This window comes from Mustela nigripes, chromosome 10 (assembly GCF_022355385.1).
Source record: "Mustela nigripes isolate SB6536 chromosome 10, MUSNIG.SB6536, whole genome shotgun sequence".
NCBI lineage: Eukaryota > Metazoa > Chordata > Mammalia > Carnivora > Mustelidae > Mustela > Mustela nigripes.
In genome coordinates, this window is record NC_081566.1 from 13,552,456 (window position 1) to 13,575,527 (window position 23,072).

General features: G+C 39.1%; 1 protein-coding gene across 9 annotated transcripts; it reads right to left on the reverse strand.

Annotated features, from left to right (window-relative positions):
- Nucleotides 1-268: 268 nt before the first annotated feature.
- On the reverse strand, nucleotides 269-19,323 carry ANGEL2 (angel homolog 2). 9 transcript variants are annotated; one of them, XM_059412660.1, is made up of 9 exons: nucleotides 19,065-19,212; nucleotides 16,586-16,911; nucleotides 11,636-11,892; nucleotides 10,919-10,988; nucleotides 9,140-9,561; nucleotides 7,903-8,029; nucleotides 7,437-7,494; nucleotides 4,507-4,670; nucleotides 269-2,714 (listed from the first exon to the last, which is right to left on the reverse strand). In XM_059412660.1, exons 1-9 carry the CDS (start codon nucleotides 19,121-19,123, stop codon nucleotides 2,563-2,565), a joined length of 1,635 nt encoding a protein of 544 aa, XP_059268643.1. In that variant the 5' UTR covers nucleotides 19,124-19,212; the 3' UTR covers nucleotides 269-2,562. The 9 variants fall into 9 exon arrangements, with proteins under 9 accessions (XP_059268643.1, XP_059268645.1, XP_059268647.1 ...); XM_059412662.1 differs by having other exon boundaries at nucleotides 19,106-19,194; XM_059412664.1 differs by lacking the exon at nucleotides 16,586-16,911 and adding an exon at nucleotides 14,486-14,735 and having other exon boundaries at nucleotides 19,065-19,151.
- Between the last annotated feature and the right edge of the window lie 3,749 nt (nucleotides 19,324-23,072).

A 23,072-nucleotide genomic window follows, 5' to 3' on the forward strand; every position in this document is an offset into this window, starting at 1 on the left:
CCAAAAATGTATGTAAGAGGGTGTGATTTATTTTTTTCTTGTCCTTTTACTTGTCCTAGTAAACTCATTTATCACTCCCTCACCCTTATCTTCTTCCACAATTTTCAGACCCTGTATTCAACACTATTCTGTTTTGCCACATCTGAATTCACTTACATGTTAGCATCACTCTAAGTAATACAGGCTGTAGGGTAATGAAGTAGTTTAGAAGGAACAACAGCCCAGTGGACACACTTAGCACACCTACCACAAAACCTCCAGGCACAGATACACTAGAGTAATAATTTATTATTTGATTCATAGAGACGAAGTGCAAATGACTTTTGTTTCCCCAAATCCTTGAATTCTCTGGATCTCTAACTTGGTTTTTTAGGAAAGCAAAGGGTTAAGAGCCAACAGTTGTTAAATTCCAAAAAAAAAAAAAAAAAGACAAGATTTCAAACATGCATATTATCTTGATATCAAAAGGTATCGGAAAACCAATATTTCTTACTCCACAGTATCTCTTTCCATTTTAAAACTTGGCCAGTACAGCACTTCCGCCTGGGGGTGATTTGGCTTAAGCGATTAACCAGATTTAAATGCTTTTTGGCAGGTAAATACAAGGCTCCAACAGAATCACCAATTCTGACCAAAAAAAGTAAAGACAAGTGGACAGTTCATTTTAGCAGAGCTTCAAAAACCTGTCAGAAGGTTGCACTGACCCTTTGGCCTCCAGTTCACAAAATACTACGTCCTATATGCTCAAGTGGAAAGCATTTTTATGGATTTATTCTACAAAGTGAAGCACATGAAAAGGGCCTAAAATTAATATATTGATCAGGACATAAAAAATTAAATTTTCACAGAGGTTTTCAGAGATGTTAGTTTAGCAACAATGACCTATACACAAAGTTATCTGTTAATAAACTCACAGAACACAAAGGAGTAATTAATGCATTTTCATTTTTCTTCCCCCAATATTAAAAGGGATTAATCATACTATTATTTGATGAGGACAATATCTGTTAATTAGAGCACACAATATTCTGCAAACTGTTACTAGAAAACGTGGAAAGTCTTAGAACTACAGTTAATACTGTAAGTAAAAACCCAAAAAAGTGAGAAATTAAACATTTAAAAATACTTATCATTTTTTATAGGTAAATCCTCATAACCTACACGCCTTGTTCAGGTAGTCATTTGATTTCTTTTCTCAAAAAATAACTGTAGTAAATATACTTTAGTACAAAAATCTTTAAAGTCCAGGACCCGGAGTAAATACTGCTTTCTAATTTCAGGAAAGGCATTCTATGAAGAACACCCATTGTAAAAACTTCTATAATTCAGTATAATTGAATATAAAATTACTACTTAGTAAAAATGTGCATAATTTTTTTATCCTATTGTCTAAAAATGAGGACACATTAACTTTTTTGTTTTAAAATGTTTGATGCAAACACAGAGCGCCAACTGTGGGACTCACTAGACCTGCTCTTGACCACTTTATAAAAAAATGTCAGCACCACGTCACACTGCTGCCTCATTAGGAAAGAAAACAAAGGAACATCTTAGAAACAATACCACTAAGACAGTTAAAATTACTAGTTAGGAGTATTAGGTCTCCAAGTTGGTATCTCCCCACTAGTTCTATGGGCTTCCTAAATATCTGAGCAAAACCAAAAGAATCTTATAGCTGCCACTTTGTTCTAAAGACAAGTTTCCTAATAAAATAAATTTCCACAGAACTGGTTCAGAAAAATAAAGTTTCTCCTCCAACCTGGGAATCTCTTCTTGAAACTGAAGAGAAAAAAATAAACAAAAAACCAAAACCCCCCACAAACTGCTAGGCAAACAAAGGCATTCTAACCCAGTCTCTGCCTCTCTCAGGCATGCTGGAATGGTCTGCCTGTCACAGGACGGAAAGAGGGCGTCTGTAAAGCACTTCAACTCTTAGTTACAGTGACCTACATCTCCCAACAAAATGCAGACATCGTCCACGGCTCAGGAGAGGAGTAAAGACGGATTAAGCAATCTGTACAATTCTAAGAAGCATTATCAAGCCCCCTCAAAACCAAACTAAAATGGCTGGTTGGACACTTGTGAGCGATTTCTGAGATAAACTAATTAGGACTCAACAAACAGATGGTCCTCACAATGAAATCAGGCCTTCTGGAAGGGAAACGAGTTGTGGTTTGCAGGAACTCAGATACTTTGGATCCACCACAAAGCTTGCCAAAAACATCAACTGAAATTCTTTACTAACTAAAGAGGATGCACTATGTTTAAAAATCACTGTCAACTTTACTGGGATTTAGAATAAAAAATATTTACAACTCTTTTACAATAAGGAGTAAACGTTTAGATCTCACTTGTCAGGAAAATATTTTTTCGGTATTACAAAGAAAATTGTTGTAAACTTGTTTCTTCTGATATCTGTTTCAAGCATTTAACACAACCTCTTCAGAAACTCCACGGCATAAAAATAAACATGCAAACTCTCAAGAAATATTTTACATTTTTTGAAAAAGAATATAAATCGAAAAGTATATATATATGTATGTATATACAATCAAAGAAGAGTCACAGCTCAAGTCTGAACTTAGCCAATAAAGGTAGATGATCTGAAGAATTATTTTCATTTGGAAGTCCATTAACAGTCCATAAGTCTTGTTCCGTAAGGAGTGATAGTCTGGCCAGAAGTTTCAAGCCACCAACCAGAGCAACCTCAGCTCCTACATTAAGGAAACACATGTTTAGAGAAACTGTGTCAATAGGTCATTGTAAATTAATCATACAAGTTCTTCTTTAAACGATGATATAGAACTTCAGAACCTTCTGGAGTCTAATGGGAAACAGCTTTTAGAATATGATTACATTTCATATTGAGTTATAAGCTAATTATAGTTCTTAGGCACAGCAGTTTCAGATGTTTGGTTTTTTTCCCTGGTTCAAATTTGTTTTGAGTTCTGCAAATAATCTTTAGAAGAAAATATCAGTGCAACACATAAGTACGTTAAAGGTAATCTGAAGGGCACCTGGGTGGCTCAGTTCAGTTAAGCATCTGACTTCGGCTTAGGTCATGATCTCAGGGTGGAGAACGAAACCCCTACCGGGGTTCCACTCTCAGCAGGGAGCTTGCTTGTCCCTCTTCCTCTCCCTCTGTCCCAACTTGTGCATGCTCTCTGTGCTGAATAAAATCCTTAAAAAATAATAAAAATTTAAAAATGAAGTAATTTTGAGGGGCGCCTGGACAGTCCGGTCAGTTAAGCCTCCAACTCTTGGTTTTGGTTCAGGTGATGGTGTCAGAATTGTGGGGTCAGCTCCACGATGGGATCCAAGCTCAATGCAGAGTCTGGTTAGGATCCCTCTCTCTCTCTCTCTCTGCCACTCCCACTTCCCCCCATGCTCACACACATGCTCTCTCGCTCTCTCTAAAAGAAATAAATCTTTAAAAAAAAAAAAAGTAATGTGAGATTGATGACTACATAAGAAATTAATCAACTATCCCATAGCTGTATAAACCAGACACACCCAGCGACAGCTGAGTAGGAAGTTTATAGGGTGCCTGGAGATTAAATTAGTATACACTGGTTCATGAGTCAGGGCCCACAGTAGAGTCAGAGGACCATCTGATATGCCGGTCCGTGGCACACTACTGCCACCTAGTGAACACTTGGAGCATGACAACTCCCAGACCCCGACTACAAATTCAAAGCAGCAAGCCTATTTCATAGACTTGATCTTAGTTGGGGAGGAGTAAGCCATCCAGAGTATTACTAATACAGGTTATCCTCAGTAGGAAGGAGAAAACAAGCAGAAGAAAAAAGGAGAAAAGAAAAGTAGCACAAAAAAAGGGAAAAGGGAAATCAGAAAAGACAGAACAGCTGCCCACATTTTAGACTTGTGAAGTTTTCTGAATGATATTCTCTGACTTCTAGTCATTTTAAACTGCATTCTGTTCTCCACATTAAGTCCTTTGGTTAATATTTAAAACCTTACTTTCACTGACTCGTACAAGGAAAACTGTCTTAATCACCTCTGCTTTTTTGAAATCACATATTCATATAATGGACTTCTCTTTCCAGAAAGATCCAGAGTCAACATGACACAACTGTCCATTGCTGGCAATACAACAAGGTCCTCCCATGAAGGCAGTATGCGTTAGTAAAATTTAAGTACAAAACTACCTGATGTTGCTGTCACACATACACAAAAAGAAACCCAGTAAATTTACGGCAAGTAAAACTAAAGGGCAATACGAAAGGCTCGTAACTCGGAAGCTGACTGGCACTGGAAGGGGGAGCTAAGGATGTAATTCTTAGGCGATAATTTGCTTTGAGGTCCTTCACTGCTTCCATGTTTTACAGGTGATTAACTGATTTACTCAAATACATTACCAAAAAAATTTTTTTAACTTTTAAACTTAGAACGTCACCTAGATGTTTAGCTAACTTTCTCAAACTCAGCCCGAGGTTGGAGTTACTCTCTTCTCAAGCACAGTGCAAGATTACATGTATTCTTTACCTGGCTGCCTGGCAACATCTTCCTTTTCAGCAGAATAGAAAATATAATCCACAGTTATGGCACTTCGGGAATGACAAGTGGTCACTTCTGGAATTCCAGTGTCAGGAAAATAATGTGAATAAACAGATGACAAGCTGAAATGGTGCCGTAAATTTGAAGATAATCTAAATTGAAAAGAAAAATTGCTTAGCATCCATCAAGTTTTTCTTGATTTTTAGACTCCTTCCTGTTTAAAGCACTTTCTCATTCAATTTCCAGACAAAGCCTGACATTCAGACAAGCGTTATTTAGACAGACCACACCACAATCTGGCATTCTGTTCATTCATGTGGTGATACTCAAAACCCATTATCAAGGCTGTGATACGTGGGGTAAAAACTTAATTATTTACATATTAATGTGATTTATTATTAATTAAAACATATTTGAAAGGGGCGACTGGGTGGCTCAGTGGGTTAAAGCTTTTGCCTTTGGCTCAGGTCATGATCCCAAGGTTCTGGGATCGAGCCCCGCATCGGGCTCTCTGCTCCACAGAGAGCCTGCTTCCTCCTAGCTCTCTGACTGTCTCCCTGCCTACTTGTGATCTCTGTCAAATAAATAAATAAAATCTTAAAAAAAAAAAATATTTGAGAGCCTGTATTTCCTAATATGCACTCTAAAACAATTTATAAGTTATTTGTTGTATTTTTAAGAAAAAAGGTGGTCTTTATGAATATAACTTATAAATAATATAAATAAATAAATGCATAAATAAATAAAGAACCCATCAGACTTTTGATGTCAGACTGGCTATATTTTTCTATGATTATTCTTGCTATGACATATCAGATAATCTTGTACTACATCCTAAACCAGCTTCTATAATGGTTTCTAGTTATGTCACGTTACAAATACATGTGCTGTAATGAAGAATTTAAAATCATTTCCGATAAATACATCTTAAAAGTTTAAAGATCTTTTATATTGTGAAAAAAATTTTTTTAAACTTTTAAAAATTCAACATTTAACTAATACCTACTAAGTTTCAGGCACTATCTTAGGGGCTTAAGATACACATATAAAGACAGTTTTTAAAGAGCTCAATGTCAAAGAACAAAGGTTATTCTTTCCAAATAACCTTAATTTCCAGTTTTAGCAATGTTTTATGTCTCAGGATTTATATTTACAATATTATTAAATGTAAAGTAGGTTTTTCTCAAACTGTTCTCTTACTGTCAATTTTTTGGTTTACAGATAATAAGCTCTGTGTATAAGCACATTACATGTATATATAGATACTTAAAAGTATCTTATACCTCATTTTGTTATAAAAAGATTTTAGAATTAGTCAAAACCAAGTATTTGTTAGATTTGTCTTTTTATTCATCTTACTCAAGGAGGGCGCCTGGCCGGCTCAGTTAAGCATCTGCCTTTCAGGTCAGGTCATGATCTCAGGGTCCTGGGATGAAGCCCTGCATAACAGGCTCCCTGCTCAGCAGAGTTGGCTCCTCCCTCTCCCTCTGCTCCTTCCCACTGCTCGTGCTCTCTTTCTCTCTCTCACATATGCTCTCTCTCTCAAATAAATAAAATCTTTTAAAAAAAATCTTAGGGGGATGCCTGGGTGGCTCAGTGGGTTAAGCCTCTTCGTTCGGCTCAGGTCATGATCTCAGGGTCCTGGGATCGAGCCCTGCCCTGGGCTCTCTGCTCAGCAGGGAGCCTGCCACCCCCACCCCCTCTCTGCCTGCCTCTCTGCCTTCTTGTGATCTCTTTGTCAAATAAATAAATAAAATTTTTAAAAATCTTAGGGAAGTTTTTACTGTATTTGAAAGGTTTAATCATGAAGTTTTAAATATTCTTTTTTAAAATATCCAAAAACTGTTGCTTCCTATCTTACTAGGTTTTTACATGAGATAATATTTTCTCAACACATAGTATACAAAATAAAAACAAGACTGAGAAGCAGATAAAATGAATAAGAGGGGATTCTAATTGGTCCCTAAATGCAAATGTTAAAACAAAAATTAAAATTAATAAAAGAGCCACAATATAAAATCAAAACATTTTAAGAATTTCCCAAAGAGACAAGATTTAAATCTCTATCCTGCTCTATTCACATACATCTATTTCTCAACCATAACCCCAAATATTCATGCTTCTTTACTAATAATAAGGAATCCAGGCATCTCCACCCTTCGACCTTTGGTAACTTTTCCCTGTAGTTCAACAGTTATAAATACTTATGTAAACTATATAATTTAAATATAAATATTCATACTGGCATATTCTTTTTTGGATCAATTCTCCTGCAGATTATTTTGAGACGTAGTAAGTCAAAGGAGGCAAAGCATCCTCTTGAAATCTGAAAGGTATTTTCCTGTGATCCTGACCTTTGTTTAAATATGTAATAGCAGGGGCACCTGGGTGGCTCAGTGGGTTAAAGCCCAGGGTCCTGGGATCAAGCCCCACATTGGGCTCTCTGCTCAGCAGGGAGCCTGCTTCCCCCTCTATCTGCCTGCCTCTCTGCCTACTTGTGATCTCTGTCTGTCAAATAAATAAATAAGATCTTTAAAAAAAAAATATGTAATAGCAATGTATTTCACAGAACTAGCTGGTGCAGGTCCACGGACAGGCTCTTTGCTATAAATAACACTGCTTAAGCCCTTACTATGAACCAAACACCAAGCTTTTCATGCTTTGTCTCATGCAGTCCTCCCAAGTACCCGAAGTATAGACAAGGAAACTAAATCTCAGAAATGTTAAGCTTCTTGCTCAGAATCACACATGTAAAATGTAGCACAGTTAGGAACTCAGGTCTGTTTGACTGAGGAGCCAGCATTCTTCACCAGCATGGAAAAACATCCTTTTCATTTTTTATCCAAGTGGTTTTTGAGAAATAATTTTTTTAGCCAACTTAAGTCAGTAAATGTCTACTGTTATTTCCCAGAACTCACTTTTCAGCTGTCACTAGGACCTCTGTTTTGTCCAGCTCTGTCTGTGTCAGATCACTGTCTATAAGAAGAAAGAGAAATATATTAAACTTTCAATATATTGTTCTGTTCTAGTTTTCCATAGAATAGTCCTCTTACTCTAGGAATGATATTCAAGACATGTTTAGTTTAGATAGATGCCTAGTTAAATGCTCCATCAGGGAACCTTTATGTTTTGATGGTCTCCATAATTAGCAAAACTGAAATGCAAACATTCCAAAGCAACATGCAAGTAATTCATGCAGATAATTTTGGAAGGTCAACTTAAGAATGGTAAATTTAGAGTTCATTAAGAAAAGGACTAAGAAAGTAAGTATAATGTTTTTTATAATTCATCCCTGAGATGTTATCCCTTGAAAAATTTAGTTTTATGTCTTCAAAGGGAACACTATTATCAAGGAGACTGCCAAAATGTACTACGAACACTTACCTGTCTTTTCTACTTTTGGTAACTGCTGTACCTCATACACACAGTTCTGTGAGATACCTAGGTTTGGGGGCCAAATGGGAATAGATAAAATTCTTTGTCCCCGTGAAGATTGTTCCTGGCCAGATACCTAAACAAAATTTCAACAGGTACCTTAAGTGAATAGATTTTAAATAGTTTCTGTATTGAAAATTTTATGTCTTAAATAAGAGGAAATCCAAGAATGGCACTACCCATTATTCATCATAGTAAGTGATTATCTGTGCTTATGAAATCTTGTTCAAATACAATTCAGAAAGCAGTTATTATTGACATAAAAATGGCAATATTGGGGCGCCTGGGTGGCTCAGTGCGTTAAGGCCTCTGCCTTCGGCTCAGGTCATGATCCCAGGGTCCTGGGATCGAGCCCCGCATTGGGCTCTCTGCTCCTTGGAGAGCCTGCTTCCTCCTGTCTCTCTGCCTGTCTCTCTGCCTACTTGTCATCTCTATCAAATAAATAAATAAAATCTTTAAAAAAAAAAATGGCAATATTTTCCTTTCCTGTCACTCCAACTGGGACATCTATATGATCTATAACTTTGGACTAATACTGCCCTTCCTGTCTTTCAATTAGATTAATATAAAATCTTACATATTTTATATAACTATTATTTAAAATACTAAGGGAGATCAACTCTTACAAAATTTTAGAACTATCACTCAAACCTCAATGGTGGAGAGTTTATTTTGGTTAAAATCCTGAAGATCGAATGATGTGAAGTAAGCAACAGAAAGCACAATGAAGATAAAACATGGGATATAGTCAGCTAAGAAATTGAAATATTTAGCATTATGAAAAGGAAAATGTACATAGTAAAGAAATACTAAATTACTATTTTGCCAACTATATTGCCCACATCCAGCATTCAAAATTCTATTACCCGTCCCCTTATGAGTAGTTCCTTATTTACAAAGTATTCATGTCTATCAATGCTTTTATTTTTCTTCTTCTCCCGCACTTTGGATTTTTTGCTACCTGCCAACTCCTCTAAGCAGAATGCTGCCATAAATAGATGGAAAAGATGAAGTTCAACCAACTGAGCATCATTACTTATTAGTAGTTGGGGAACATCATCATAGCTTGGTAAAGCAAGGGTACTGGGAACCCAAGGTTTTCAAACAGCCAGTGATGACTATCCCCACACTACGATGAACAGAGAGACTAAGTCTGCCTCCTAATAATGACAAAGCAAGCACTTACCTTGCCAATGGCAAGTCCTTCATAATTCAATTTTCCTTCCTTTATAAAACTATAGAGCGGAGAACCAGGAACAGAATTAAAGTCACCACACATAACGATAGGGCAGAAGCTGCCATCTTTCTGATGGGCAACACTGGAAATCTCTGCCAGAAGCATTGCCAATTGGGTCAGCTTAATATCACCTCGCCTTGGGTTATACAACAGATGTGTGTTAGCTACACAGATCACAGGAGAGGCAGCATTCGGAATTTTGGGCTGCAAAAGTAACACTAATCCAACATTGTCTCTATCCAACAGAGGAACATCACGGCGGTAGAATTCCACTGGGTTCACTGATAAGAGTGAAAACTTGGAATGTTTAAAGCAGATGGCACAGCCATCAGGTTTCCTTCCTGTCCGCATCTTGTATTCACAGTGATAACCTACAAGGAAGAAAGAAATTTAACACAGGGTCTGCCATATAAGCCTATAAGGCAAAACATAACTCTCCTAATACCTCTGAACAATATTTATCAAAGTGTCTTCTCCCAAGCATTAATAACGTAGGATGTTAAGTTTGAGATGTGGTCTAGGTCCTAAGACTGGGTCTCTCTACTGGCCGACTCCAGTCTTTTTTTTTTTTTAAAGATTTTATTTATTTATTTGACAGAGAGAAATCACAAGTAGATGGAGAGGCAGGCAGAGAGAGAGGAGGAAGCAGGCTCCCTGCTGAGCAGAGAGCCCGATGCGGGACTCGATCCCAGGACCCTGAGATCATGACCTGAGCCGAAGGCAGCGGCTTAACCCACTGAGCCACCCAGGCGCTCCCGACTCCAGTCTTAAATATGCTGACGTGCATGACCATGCTCTCCTTCCCATCCCGGTCAAAGTCAAGACGAAGACAGTGAGGCCTTATAATCATCTACACTGCCCATCTACACTGCCCAGCCCCCCGACAGCCCATCTCTGACCTTTCTGCCTCTGACTCTTCCCCACTTGCTCAACTCCCCACACATCTCACCACCTGCCTTCAGGCACTTCTATCTCAGGGTCTCTGCTTTGCTATTTCCATAGTCTGGAAGGACAGAGACTTATCTATGTGGCTCACTGCTAGATCACCGCAGCCTACAACAGTACACAGGATATAGCAGGCGTTCAAAAAATATTTGCGAAGAATGAATGCAAAGTAGGCAGCATTTCTTAAATAGATGAACTGTTTCTCGAAGTGTTCATTCATCAAACAGGTTTTTAGCTTCTACTTGTTTGTTACTGGTAGACACTGATGTTATAATGATGAACCAGAGACAATGGTCCCTGATAAGGAACTCGGAAACTTGGGGGTCTAGTGGTGGGTAGAGCAACTCCTGGAAAGAAATCTATTAGGAGATTCTTACATACTTTTCTGTTTGAATTAAAATTATCTATCAAGAGGTGCCTGGGTGGTACAATCAGTTAGCATGTGACCGTTGGTTTTGGCTCATGTCGTGATCTCAGGATTGTGGGATCAAGCCCCATAGCAGGCTCAGTGTGGAACCTGCATAAGAGTCTCTCTCCCTCTGCCCCTCACCCCCAAAAGAAATAAATATTTAAAAAATTTAAAAAAAATTATGTATCAATCCAAAAATTCCCACTTAAAATACATCAATCTTTTCCTGACCTTTTGAAATGGGTACTAAGTTTTTTCAAAATTAAGACTTTCTTCTTTGCCTAAATACACCATACATCATTGTTAGCATGTTATACTTTAACAACACACAAATCTTTCAAAGTAAATCTGGCTAAAATAAAGTCACATTGTACCCAAAGATTCCAAACTTGGCCTGATCTCTGCTCCATAATGATCTTCTTGAACTTCTTGCAAACAAAGTACCTTGGAAGGAAAAAAATGGCTTGAATTAAAACAGAGAGCAAATATGAATTTTCTGATGCTTTCATCTTTAAAAATAGGCTGCTAAAATTCTAAAAACCTACTGAAAGTTGAAATAAAAAGACTTAAGTCTTTTTTCTTGAAACTATCAAATTGATATTTCCAAATTTGACCAGTCCTCAAAAACCTGGCCTCTCTTACCATCCAAAACTGGTATTTCCCAAAAGAAGTATTTTAAATTTACATGTTGGAATTCTTTTTCCTGAATTACAATGTTCTTTAGTACTAAATCCTTCTAGTCCTTTCTCAAGGTGATTTCTTTGAATGTATCTAGATTTTTAGAGGAATGACTTACATTTTAAATCAATGGAAGTACTTACTGAATATTTAATACACTGCCAGTCTCGGTTTTCAAAACTGACTGGCAAGCAGAACTTTTTGGATCTTTTTTGAAAATTTAATGATTATTTACACCAACAACCATTCGCAAATGATGCTGTGGAAGTCACGATACATCGTTAAAAACGGTTCCATCACTATATTTAAAACCATCTTCCCTTCTTAGCTCACAGACAAAAAGGGGTAAAACCCATTTAGTTCACAGATAAACTTTTCTTATGCGAAGAATTTTGATGATATTCTGCACTTACATCTGCATCAAAGTGTTTAATTTCTTTCAGGATATTGGGGAACCTAAAACTCCAGTGTAAAACTGGCCGCCGGCAGTGTCTATACAGATGTGAATTGTCTTCCAATAAATCTTGTGAAAGTATATTATAGGACATCACTGAAAAGTCAAACTTGTTATCACTGTCTTCACATTTGGGGTCAACATTTTTGTCTCCTAGGATCTTCGTCTTGTCTTTATTATGGTTACATATATATTCCCAATGTCGTTGAATTGTGCCTGTTAAAATATATTGAACAAAATATAAAGAATTAATGAAAAATGACCAAATACTTTCCGGCATGAGATTTTTCTTGCCTTTTAAAAATTCCCACAGGCAATGAACAGAATGTTTTCCCCTAGGAAATGGCAACATAGCGCTATGGAACTGGAAGCTGTCATCAAATTGATTACGAAGGCAGTAAAATGATACAAAGACCGACCAACAGGTATAAAAGATTAAAAGGAGTTAGCAGGTCATTTTGGAGACTGAGAGAGTGTTCATAAAGTTAAGACTACATAGCTTCTCATTTACTTACGGTTAAGAAGTGGCTCTGCCAGACATGCTCAGCAACTTCATAACCATGATAGCGTACAGTTGACCATTGAACAATGTGGGGTTGGAGGGGAGGGTTAAGGGCACCGTGCAGTTGAAAATCCACATAAAACTTTTGACACCTTCAAAACTTAACTACTAATAGTCTGTTGTGGACTGGAAGTCTTACCAATAACAAAAACAGTAGATTAACACATAACTTGTATGTTATATGTATTTTATACTGTATTTTACAATAAAGTAAGCTGATGAAAATATTATTTTCTTTTTATTTATAAATTTATTTTATTATATTTATATTATAAATTTATTTATAAATTTATTAAAATCATAAAGAAAGGGGTGCCTGGGTGGCTCAGTCGGTTAAGTCTGTGCCTTTGGCTCAGGTCATGGTCTCAGGGTCCCGGGATCGAGCCCCGCATCTGGCTCTCTGCTCAACAGGGAGCCTGCTTCCCCCTGTCTCTCTGCCTGCCTCTCTGCCTACGCAGAGACCCACGCAGTTCGACTCTTGTTCAAGGGTCAACTGTATTTGCATGTCACAGTTGGCTTTTTAATAAGATGTTTTCACACCGTAGTTTATTTCCTACTAGTAAGATAAGATTATCAAATGATTAAGCTCTAGAAATAACTCATCTCAGAATTCTGGTTTAGACATGAATGAAGGGTGTATGATGGCAATATATGGAAGTGTATTTAGTGGAACAATGCAGACAAAATGAACAGAAGAAATCTTTTTAATGCACACCAAAGCAAACGTTGAAGATAACATCGTTGTAGAACGCTAGTCAATGACAAGGGCTGGTTGAAGAACCCAGCATGCAGCATCCAGAAATGTGTGATGGTTTACATTCTGCAAAGACACATGTACCTGGGCCCAGTGATGAAAAAAGAGAATCAAAAAGCATGAGATTTTGCAATTATAGGCAGTCCTCGACTTAGAAATGACCTACAAACACACACACAAACATACATACATATGCCCCTTCGATCTTATCTTCCTCACCCCACCATGGAAGGCATGCCATGGAAAGGCATGAAGAAAAATGTGGAACTTTTAGAGATTCTATGAGCTCAACAGAAGGGGAAAACAAGAAATGGGAAGAACCTGGGAAAACAGATTTGGAGATCGGTTTTCAAGCAGGAAAAACCTCAGCCCTAGAATATCTCCCTTTTCCTACATGTAGGTTTTCACTTTATTGGATTACAATGCCTAAGATTCTACCAACTAAAAATTAAATTGAGGAAAAATAATTCCATACATACGGGGAAAAAAGACCAAAAGTGAAATTTTAAAATACCCTCTGGTAAACGAGTTTAGTAAGATTGCTTTCCTCAAAATCTAAATGCTGAAAGCAGCGGCATGAAAGGAATAGGCATTTTGACCAGAGGCTCGAAGAGGAAGATTATTTTTATGACTACTGAGGTCTGGGTGGATCAGCGGTGCTGGAGACTTACAGTACCATGAAGGCACTAAGAGCCTGAGGAGAAGGTAAAGAAAAAAAGAGTGACGGAAAGAAAACCAAACCAAACCCAAGCCATCCGGGATTAAAGAACTTAGCCTGGAGCTTGTCCTATACCCAGGAAAGGGATGGAAACTATCCCCTTCTGCATCCTTCACTGAATATGGAGAATCCTACCTGCAAAGGCCCAGAACTACAGCTAACTGCACTGACTCCGTAGGACTACTCTGAGATCTGTAACAGTTTCCATGGGGAACACGGAAACAGATGGTCAGCAACTGATTCTCAAGAACTAATTACCCAGAACACAATTCATTCACAAATTGGGGACTGTCTATGATGGTTTTAGCCACAAATCATAGTCTTTATACACGTACAAGATGCAAAGGGCTCTAGTCATGCAAACACAATGCAAGCGACCATCACAGTTACAGCACTACCCTGGTGTCACCACCACATTGAAGTATGAAAGATGAAGGTCCAGAAAAGTTGTGCATACTTTCTTGTAAAATACGTGTATGGAAGGGCATAAAAATGCATTGAGATTGTATTGTCCCGACAAGCGTTTGTAAGCCAACTCTTTCTGCAATTACATTTTGAAACACGTCATGACCATCAGCTCCTGGTATACTGGGGCTGGGATGATGGGGGTAAATACGTATTTTCTCCTGCCCACATTTGTTTTTAATAAACATACAGATATGTGTTTGAATGCTAGGGTTCCATGGAAGACAATTTGAAGACGACTGATAGAGATGACAGTCTTTGGCCTTCATATACTTTACAACATAAATTCACACTACAAAAGCTTATATACCTTCCATGTCAGGAGGAACAAGGCGATCACAGCAGAGAAGACAGATGAATCAAAGAAAGTAAGCAATAGGCCTGATCAGGTTTTTAGGGTGCCTAATTAAAAAGTCCTAATTGTGTCACACAAATCCTTCAAATGTCACTTTAAAGTGACAGGCAAGTTAGAAGGCTGTTCTCTTGATGGAAAAGTATTAGTGAATTATCGGAAGTCACAAATATGGCTTAACGAAGAGCATTTTCCTTATTCACAATACCTAGGAAGAACGGACATATAAAGAGTCAGATCGCAATCAAAGTTTATCAGTATGTAAATTGTAATTCCCCAAGTGTTAAAGGGAAAACAACACCATCACGATTTTCTGAGTACCTACTATGAAGCCGACAGTGTATTAGGCACTTTGACAGGTCTCATTTCATCCTCAACAGGCTTTTAAAGTAGGCATTATTTCACACTAGGAAACCAAGGAGCAGGGAGGTCCCATGACCTGGCCAAGTTCACACAATCAGTGGTGGAGCAGAATGAGAGCAGGGAGTGGTTCCTGAGCCCAGGCTTATGTCAGCATACCACAGCTCCACCTGACAGCACAGGAGATGTACGAAAGGCTAAACCAGAGAGCAGTGCGCTGACCTGATGAACAATGAATACGGGAAGGAACGGTCATCTCACGACTTCATACAGCCCAAGATTTATAGGTTATGGAGCTGATTGTCCCTAGGAACCTAATTCTAATGTCTCTAACACGTTTCATTCATTCAAATGAACATTTGTTGATGAACACATGTTGTGCTCAAGTATTAGACAAATAGATTTTCACTTTCGGTGCTTAAAATTTCTACTCAAATGTGTAGCAGAATTTCTACTTAAAAGAGCCGTAAGTAATCTTCGAGCTAACCTAGCTCTGACCTCCCAAGAGAGACTCACTTTGAGTATTTTCCTTTGACAAACTTATGTGAGCTCCCTACACATGAACACCTACACAGTCTATTTCCAAATACCTTCAGAGGAATTATCTTCACTGAAAACCATAGCTCAGTAAGAACGACAACTCAAAATTCTACCAAGATGATTCACATACACTTTGGGGGAGGAGCAGGGCTGGCAGGACAAAAGGAGTCTCGTGAATTGTTTGGAGTGAAAAGTATATGACAAAACTAGAAATGATCAACATGTTTAGAAAACAAATATTTCTTAAAGTTGATTAAGATGTTGTTCCCTTATTAAAAGATAAAACTTGGGACACCTGGGTAGCTCAGTGGGTTAAGCCTCTGCCTTCGGCTCAGGTCATGATCTCAGGGTCCTGGGATGGAGCCACATCGGGCTTCCTGCTCAGCGGGGAGCCTGTTTCCTCCTCTCTCTCTGCCTGCCTCTCTGCCTACTTGTGATCGTTCTCTCTCTGTCAAATAAATAAATAAAATCTTTAAAAAAATAAAAAATAAAAGATAAAACTTCCCATAGTGTCTCAGGATTATAGCAATAGAACCCATTATGAGAAATATACTGAATAAGCTAAAATCTTACTCTGTAAGAAAATCTCTTTCATTTATGATTGTGTCTATTTAAGAGTATCTTTTTGTCTTACTCAAAAAAGTGAGCATTAAACTGGCTGGCTCAGTTGGTAGAGCATGTAATTCTTGACCTTGGGGTTGTTAGAGTCCCATGTTGGGTGTGATTACTTAGAAATAAAATTGTCAAAAAAAAAATTTGAAAAACCCTTAAATTTAATTTTTTAAAATAGGTGTGTGGACTCTCAAAAACATATACCAATTTCTAGGAAGTCTAAGGACTTCTGTTTTAAAAACAATGGATTTATTATTCTTAAATTAATGTTTTAGTTTAGTCCTATATTCTTTCCCAGTCTTATTCTCTCTATATATAGTTTCTTCTATATTTACTGCCAGAAATATATAATAAAATATAAAAATAGATATAAACAAAGACTTAATTTTAAAAAAATCATTTCCTTTTTCCTAACAGAAAACTACTGGCTGAAAATAAATACTAAACCCCTACAAAATCTGGAAGAGGTTTTAAGGATTATTAGAAAGTAAAGTTTTAATAATTCTATGGCTTCTATTTCTGCACCAAGATAAATGTCACCTTTACCTTGGTGTTTTCTTCGTTTTGATGAAGGCTCATCTCCCTCAGAGTTCATGATGTAACTAGAGAGATGAATCAAAGAGGTCTGGCTCAGGTTGTCAGGTCTCCAGTTCCAGTACTGAAACGGAGTTCTAGACTCAAATAAACAAGGTGGTCTCCAATTTAATGAAAAATGCCTACTACTGAAGTATGGGTAAGGAGCACGAGAATAATGTCCAGGCCACCTCATACAACTAGAAATATGTCTGTTCCAGCAACACCTCTGCAGATTCTCCCACGGTGTCGTCCAATCTCTGGCCAGACTCTTCTGGTGATGGGGTAACATGGGGTATCTAAAAGAAATAAATACACTCCTTGAGGCACCACTATTTGTTCACGCTATAGCACCCCAAATCCAAATCTGTTTCCTCAAGGGAAGATAATGTTTAATATTTAAAATCTGACTTCTAAATCATGAAGGATTGGGGGGGCAGCTATGATTTAATTATTAGTAGCAACATCTCAAAACTCTCCCTCAGCGCCTATGAATGGCATTTGGAATACTTAACAGAGAAAACACCAGCCTCCCAAAATACCACACACGCTTCAAAAAGTCCTCAGTTCACCTGAGAGATTAACCAACCATCAAACTGGTTTTCAGAGCAGCTTTCTAATATCTAATAAACTGTATGGATAAATAAAATCCACAGCAAATGTAATACTTGATTCAATGTAGAACACTTAAGCTGAGTACAAGAAAAGTGCATCTCTCCTTCAACTTGGGTTTGGAGTAGACAGAAACATGCTTCTGAACAGTTTTTTATAGCAAGATTCCATTTTCCAAACATCTGTAGAGCTAAGAAAACAAAAACCTATCCCAACTTCACAAAATGACCTCTCTTGCTAATCAGTAGGTGGATAATTTATTTTTCCAACCTTCATTTTTTTTTTTAAGGAAAAAAAAATTTTTGAAGGAAATGAAATGGGATAGTGATTACTTATTAATAATTCACCAGTACTTCAAACCCAACAGCACCAATTTACTGATCATCCAAAATATATCCAAAGCAGTGTTACCACTAACTTGAATAAATATGTTGCTCTCGGGCTCTCTTAAGAAACAATGCAACTTAAGCACCGTCTTCTTACCATACTATTCTGGCAAAATTTTGGATTCAGAGGACTTCTGTCCTTTCCCAGAACTTATTAAAGGTATAATTCCAAGACGTGTTAATAATGTCCACTTTTACCACTGAAGAAATTTTGCTTAAACTGTATTTACTGTTATTTGACTTTTATATATTCATTTTAAAGGCATTTAAATGTTTTAGGATATATTTTTGTGTATGCATTCTCAAATTGTTCTCTAAATTCAACTTAACTGTAAATCTTTAAAAGCATGACATGGGCAGACTATTCTGCTTTGTGACAACTCTGAAAGCCATAGAGATTTAGGTGCTCGCTCCACACTTTTTCTATCCTAACAGGCTACGGTATTGAAATACAATACTCGTGCTACAAAACTTATCGCCTATATTCACAGTAACTTATATAGATGTCTTTTTCGCAAGATGATGAGCTCCTTCAAGACCAGAGCCTTCTTAATCATTTTAATTCTGGTCTCTCCCTAAGTGCCTAGCACAGTGCCTGGCACACAGCTGGTACTCAGGAAAACACTGCTGAGCTGAATTGTGATCAAGCCCCCGACTGTAGGAGATTAAAACCAGATCCCCATGACTTATATAATTAATACAGTGTTGTGTTTCCCAGGTGAGGTACACCAGTCCATTTCGCATGGTACACAATAAAACTTTTTGACTTTTCACATCTAAGTATTTATTAGAAAAAGCCCATAATGAGTACGTCAAACCCAAGATTTCGTGGACACTGCTCAGGGCGACGCTAATACAGGCAGCATTACTGAAATGCTTAAAAAAAAAAAAAAAAGAAGTCAATTTCAAGAAAAAAATGTAGTACACACAGGTGTGGAAGGAGTATCTGGTAATAAACCGTAAAGGCTGGTATACAAATGACTGAAGTGTGAGACACACTGACACCACAAACAAACCCCCGGGTGTGCCTGCGACGCGCGCGCCGCCCTCGGGGTCAGGCCGCCCGGGGACCTACGGCGCACCCGCCGCCTCCCCGCAGACGCTCGGCTCCCGGCGGGGGCTGATGCCTGGCAGGAGGCCCCGCGACCCGGGGGCGCAGGCTGGGTCGGGGCAGGGCAGGGGAAGTGGGCCGGGGCTCCAAGGCCCAGCGGGGACGGAAAGGCACGAGCTCTGCCGGCGATCGACCGCCCCGAACCCGGCCCGGCCCCCGTCCGCCGAGCGCCCCTCCGGCTGCGCGCCGGGTTTACCTATCCCTCGGGGTCTCCGGAGGCTCGTCCCGGCGGCACCGCCGCCCGGACCCTCTTCCTCCTCCTTCCTCCCCCAGCCCGCCCCGCCCCGGGTTAACCCGGGCCGCCCGCCCCCGCTCCTCCCTCCTCCCTCCCAGCCCTACTGACCGGCCTCTCCCCACCACACAGCGGCCGTAGCCCCTCCTCACACAGCGCCACGCTTCCATCTTCCCCTCTGCGGGCGTCCAGGTCCCGGGCCCAGGGCTCAACCTCAAACTCTACACCCGCTCGGGCGGCCGAAAGCACCAGGGCTTCCCCATCACTAGACGTCGGGAGTCCGGGCCGGCTGCAAGGCATGCTGGGAGGTTCAGGCTCGCCCGGCGCCAAGTCCCCATCTTGCGCCGCGACAGCCTCCGAATTGCTTCAATCCCGAGTTAGGTTCAAGTAGCATGCGCAGACGGTGGGGAAGCCAGCGCGGCCATTTCAGAATAGGGCAAACAACCGACCTCTGTCTTAAAGGAACAAGAGCTAAGCTAAGGGCTGAACAGCTTTGTGAAGGCCTGCGGGACGGTACGGGGTGGTTGCTTGAGAGAAAGAAGAAGAAGAAAAAAATATGTTTTAGCGTATGTTTATGATGATCTCGGGAGATTCGAAAGGCGGATGCCCGCGGTGGAGAAAATACCCTTCTCTGTGTTCCCGTGCAACTGTGGTACCAGGGATTTTTGCACTTAATTTTGTGGGAGCACATCCCCAGGGGTCATTTTTAACGTCTGTGTGTGTTGTGTGTGTCTTTTCTCAAATTTAGTATAGGACTCTAGATTATTGGAAAGCGTTATTTACGCGGAGACTTCCGCTTAGGAAACTGAGTTAGGAGGAGGAATCAACTGGGGAGATGGGGAAAGGGTACTGGCAGGCGGAATCACTGCTTTTGTAGGCTCTTTGGGAGAGCAGTGGAGTAATTTATCAGGAAGGCGTTTATAGTTCTCTGTTGATGAGGAAATCTAATGCATGTGAAAAACATTTTCGCTCAGTGTAGAGTTGATTGCCATCATTTGCGGTAGTTAGGTTCTCTAAAGTTACTGCCAATAACGGAATCAGCAAATACTGAACCATTGCCTCAGATGGAAATATGGGGGTTCCCCTGAGCCTCTGGTCACATTTTAGTCACCTAATCCATACATAACAACGTTGCACTATAACTCAGGCATGAGTGAAGCTTATCTAACCCATGCATTTTCTCTGCAAGGCACATCACAGATGTCCCGTGCTCAGCGACAACAGGCAGCACTTTGGAACTGCACTTGGGGGCCAATTGTTATTATTTTTAAGGATTTTATCTATTTATTTAACCGAGAGAGAGAGACTACCAGAGAGGGAACACAAGCAAGGGGAGTGGGAGAGGGAGAAGCAGGCTTCTGACTGAGCAGGGAGCCCAATGCAGGGCTCGTCCCAGTACCCTGGGATCCTGACCTGAGTCCAAGGCAGAGAGGCTTAAAGACTGAGCCACCCAGGCACCCTTGGGGGCCATTTTAAATAGCAGAATGATCAACAAAAAGCAAAAAAATGTGAAAAACATGGTACTAAAATAGACTGGGAAGAGAACACTTTTTATAGTGTGAGAGCTGAAACAAGAAGGCAAGCTTTGTTTCCTTCAACCTTACCTGGGAACATGCAGGTTGGACAACTAAATTTTTCACCACTCTGTGTGGCTAAGTCCGTTAAGCATCAGACTCTTGATTTGGGCTCAGGTCACAATCTCAGTTTGTAAAATTGAGCCCCCTGTGGGCCTCCATGCTGAGTGTGGAGCCTGCTTAAGATTCTCTCTCTCTCAAAAAAAAAAGAAAGAAAGAAAAAGAAAAGAAAGAAAAAAAAAGCACTTGCAAGTATTGATTTTGGAGTTACATATACATTTTAGTAGATAGGCAAAATTCACAACTACATAAAAAAATGAATAGTGCTGGGCAGATATATTTCTATTTAACACAGCCCTAATTTCTGGTTGTTTATTAAATGTATTGATTGGTATCTCATAGGTCTTAGCTCTGTAATAAGATTGTATCTTATGAGCAAGGATGATGACCCATTATTTTCAAAATCTACCCCACCTAGTGCTGTGCTAAGTATACAATAGATTGTAGATAAGATATTTTTGAATGAATGGTTAACACAGGACCAGAATTAGAGCAGATCTGTGAATGAACAGAAACTTCCCCCTCTACATCCTATATCCTCTGGTTTGTGATGTGTAAAGAGAAATGTAGCACTTTGAAATAATTAAGAGATTAATGGATGTTAGATTGCTGGAATTTGGAGGATTGTTTGATCCTAAAAGATACTCACCTTTATCTTGAATGACTATTTTTGAATTCTGTAGTGATTAATGTTAACTTGTTGAGAAGTGATGATAATTCAAATGATTATTATCTATAAACATGTGAGTAAATTCTTTTCAATGGGGGGAGAGCTCTCCTCCTCTGTAGAAAATCCAGTTTTACATCCATTTGGAAGGTCAATATTACTGATCTGTAAAGCGTCTGCTTTTTGGATTCTTCTGGAACAGACTGCAACATATCTCTGGATCCCTTATTCAAAAAGTTAAATAAAATCATTTTTATGACTTTGATTTTTCTTTTTTCTTTTTAGAATTATCCTCTAACAGTTTTGCCATTCTCACCAAGATGCCCAATGTAGTCATCTGACAGAATCAGATGAACTTATGACCAAAGAGGTGTGCCTCATGGAATGTCAAGTCCAGGTATTTGTTTTCTTGCTCCCAGAGGTGAATCTGAAGCATAACAGAATTTTTTTTTCAAAGATTTTTTTTTTTATTTGTTTGACAGATAGAGATCACAGGTAGGCAGAGAGAGAGAGAGAGAGAGAGAGAGAGAAGGAAGCAAGTTCCCTGCTGAGCAGAGAGCCCGATGTGGGGCTTGATCCCAGGACCCTGGGACCATGACCTGAGCTGAAGGCAGAGGCTTTAACCCACTGAGCCACCTAGGCGCCCCATAACAGAATTTTTTAAATTAATTTTTTTTTAAAGTAGGATCTGTGCCCAGTGCAGAGCCCAACATGGGTCTCTAACTTACAACCCTCTGATCAAGACGGGAGCTGATGCCTAGGTGGTTCAGTTGGTTGAATGTCTGGCTTCAGCTCAGGTCATGATCCTGGGGTCCTGGCGTCAAGTCCTGTGTTGAGCTTCCTGCTCAGTGGGGGGATTCTGCTTCTCCCTTCACCCCTACCCCCTGCTCGTGATCTCGCTCTCTCTCACTCACTCTCAAATAAATAAAATCTTAAAAAAAAAAAAAAGACCCAAGCTGAGATCAGGAGATGATGGATGCTCAACCGACTGAGTCACCCAGATGCCCTTCAACAGAATTTTTTTAAATCTCTGTTTTTCTAATTTTAATTTTGTTCTCCACCAGTTTTGTATTTTGGTTTGTATATTGACAATAGATTATGTCCCTCTAGTGGCAGCAGTAATCAGCAACTTGGTAATATGGTCTGACCATTTGGTGATCTTTTTAAAAGGATTAGTGATTTCTAGAGATCTATTTTCTCGAGTAAGCGACCTATTTCTATTTTATCTGTTTGTATATTTTGAACTCAAGAATTCTGTGCCCACTGGGAAGAAGAGCTCTTTGGTATCTGGACTAGTGAGTTTCTGTGCTTCTGTGATGACTCTTGACCCATGGTTGAAATTGTAGAATCGAAGCCATAAACTCTCCATATGTCTGTGTGTCTATGTGTCTGTTATTCATGGAGAGCTTTATCTCTCATTATGTGAATATGAGATATCCTACTTATGGAAGACATTAATAAGTTAAATTATGAAGTTGGTTTTATTAAAAGAGCTGTGTTCTGAGTGGCTTATAATGATAAATTAGCACTTCTATAAATTTTTTAAAAGATTTTATTTTTAAGTAATCTTCTACATTCAATGTGGGGCTCAAACCCACAACGCCAAGATCAGGAGTTTCATGCTCCACCAACTGAGCCAGCCAGTCGCCCCAGTACTTCTATAAATTTAATTCCTAAAATTACCTGGAAAAAGAAGAATTAGAAATACTTTAATTGTGATGCACTTAAAATAATATATTATTCTTATAGAAGCTAATCAGAAATGTTTTAAGAATCAAAGTTCACACAATGAAGGTCAGTCTCTAAGGAGCAGGTGAT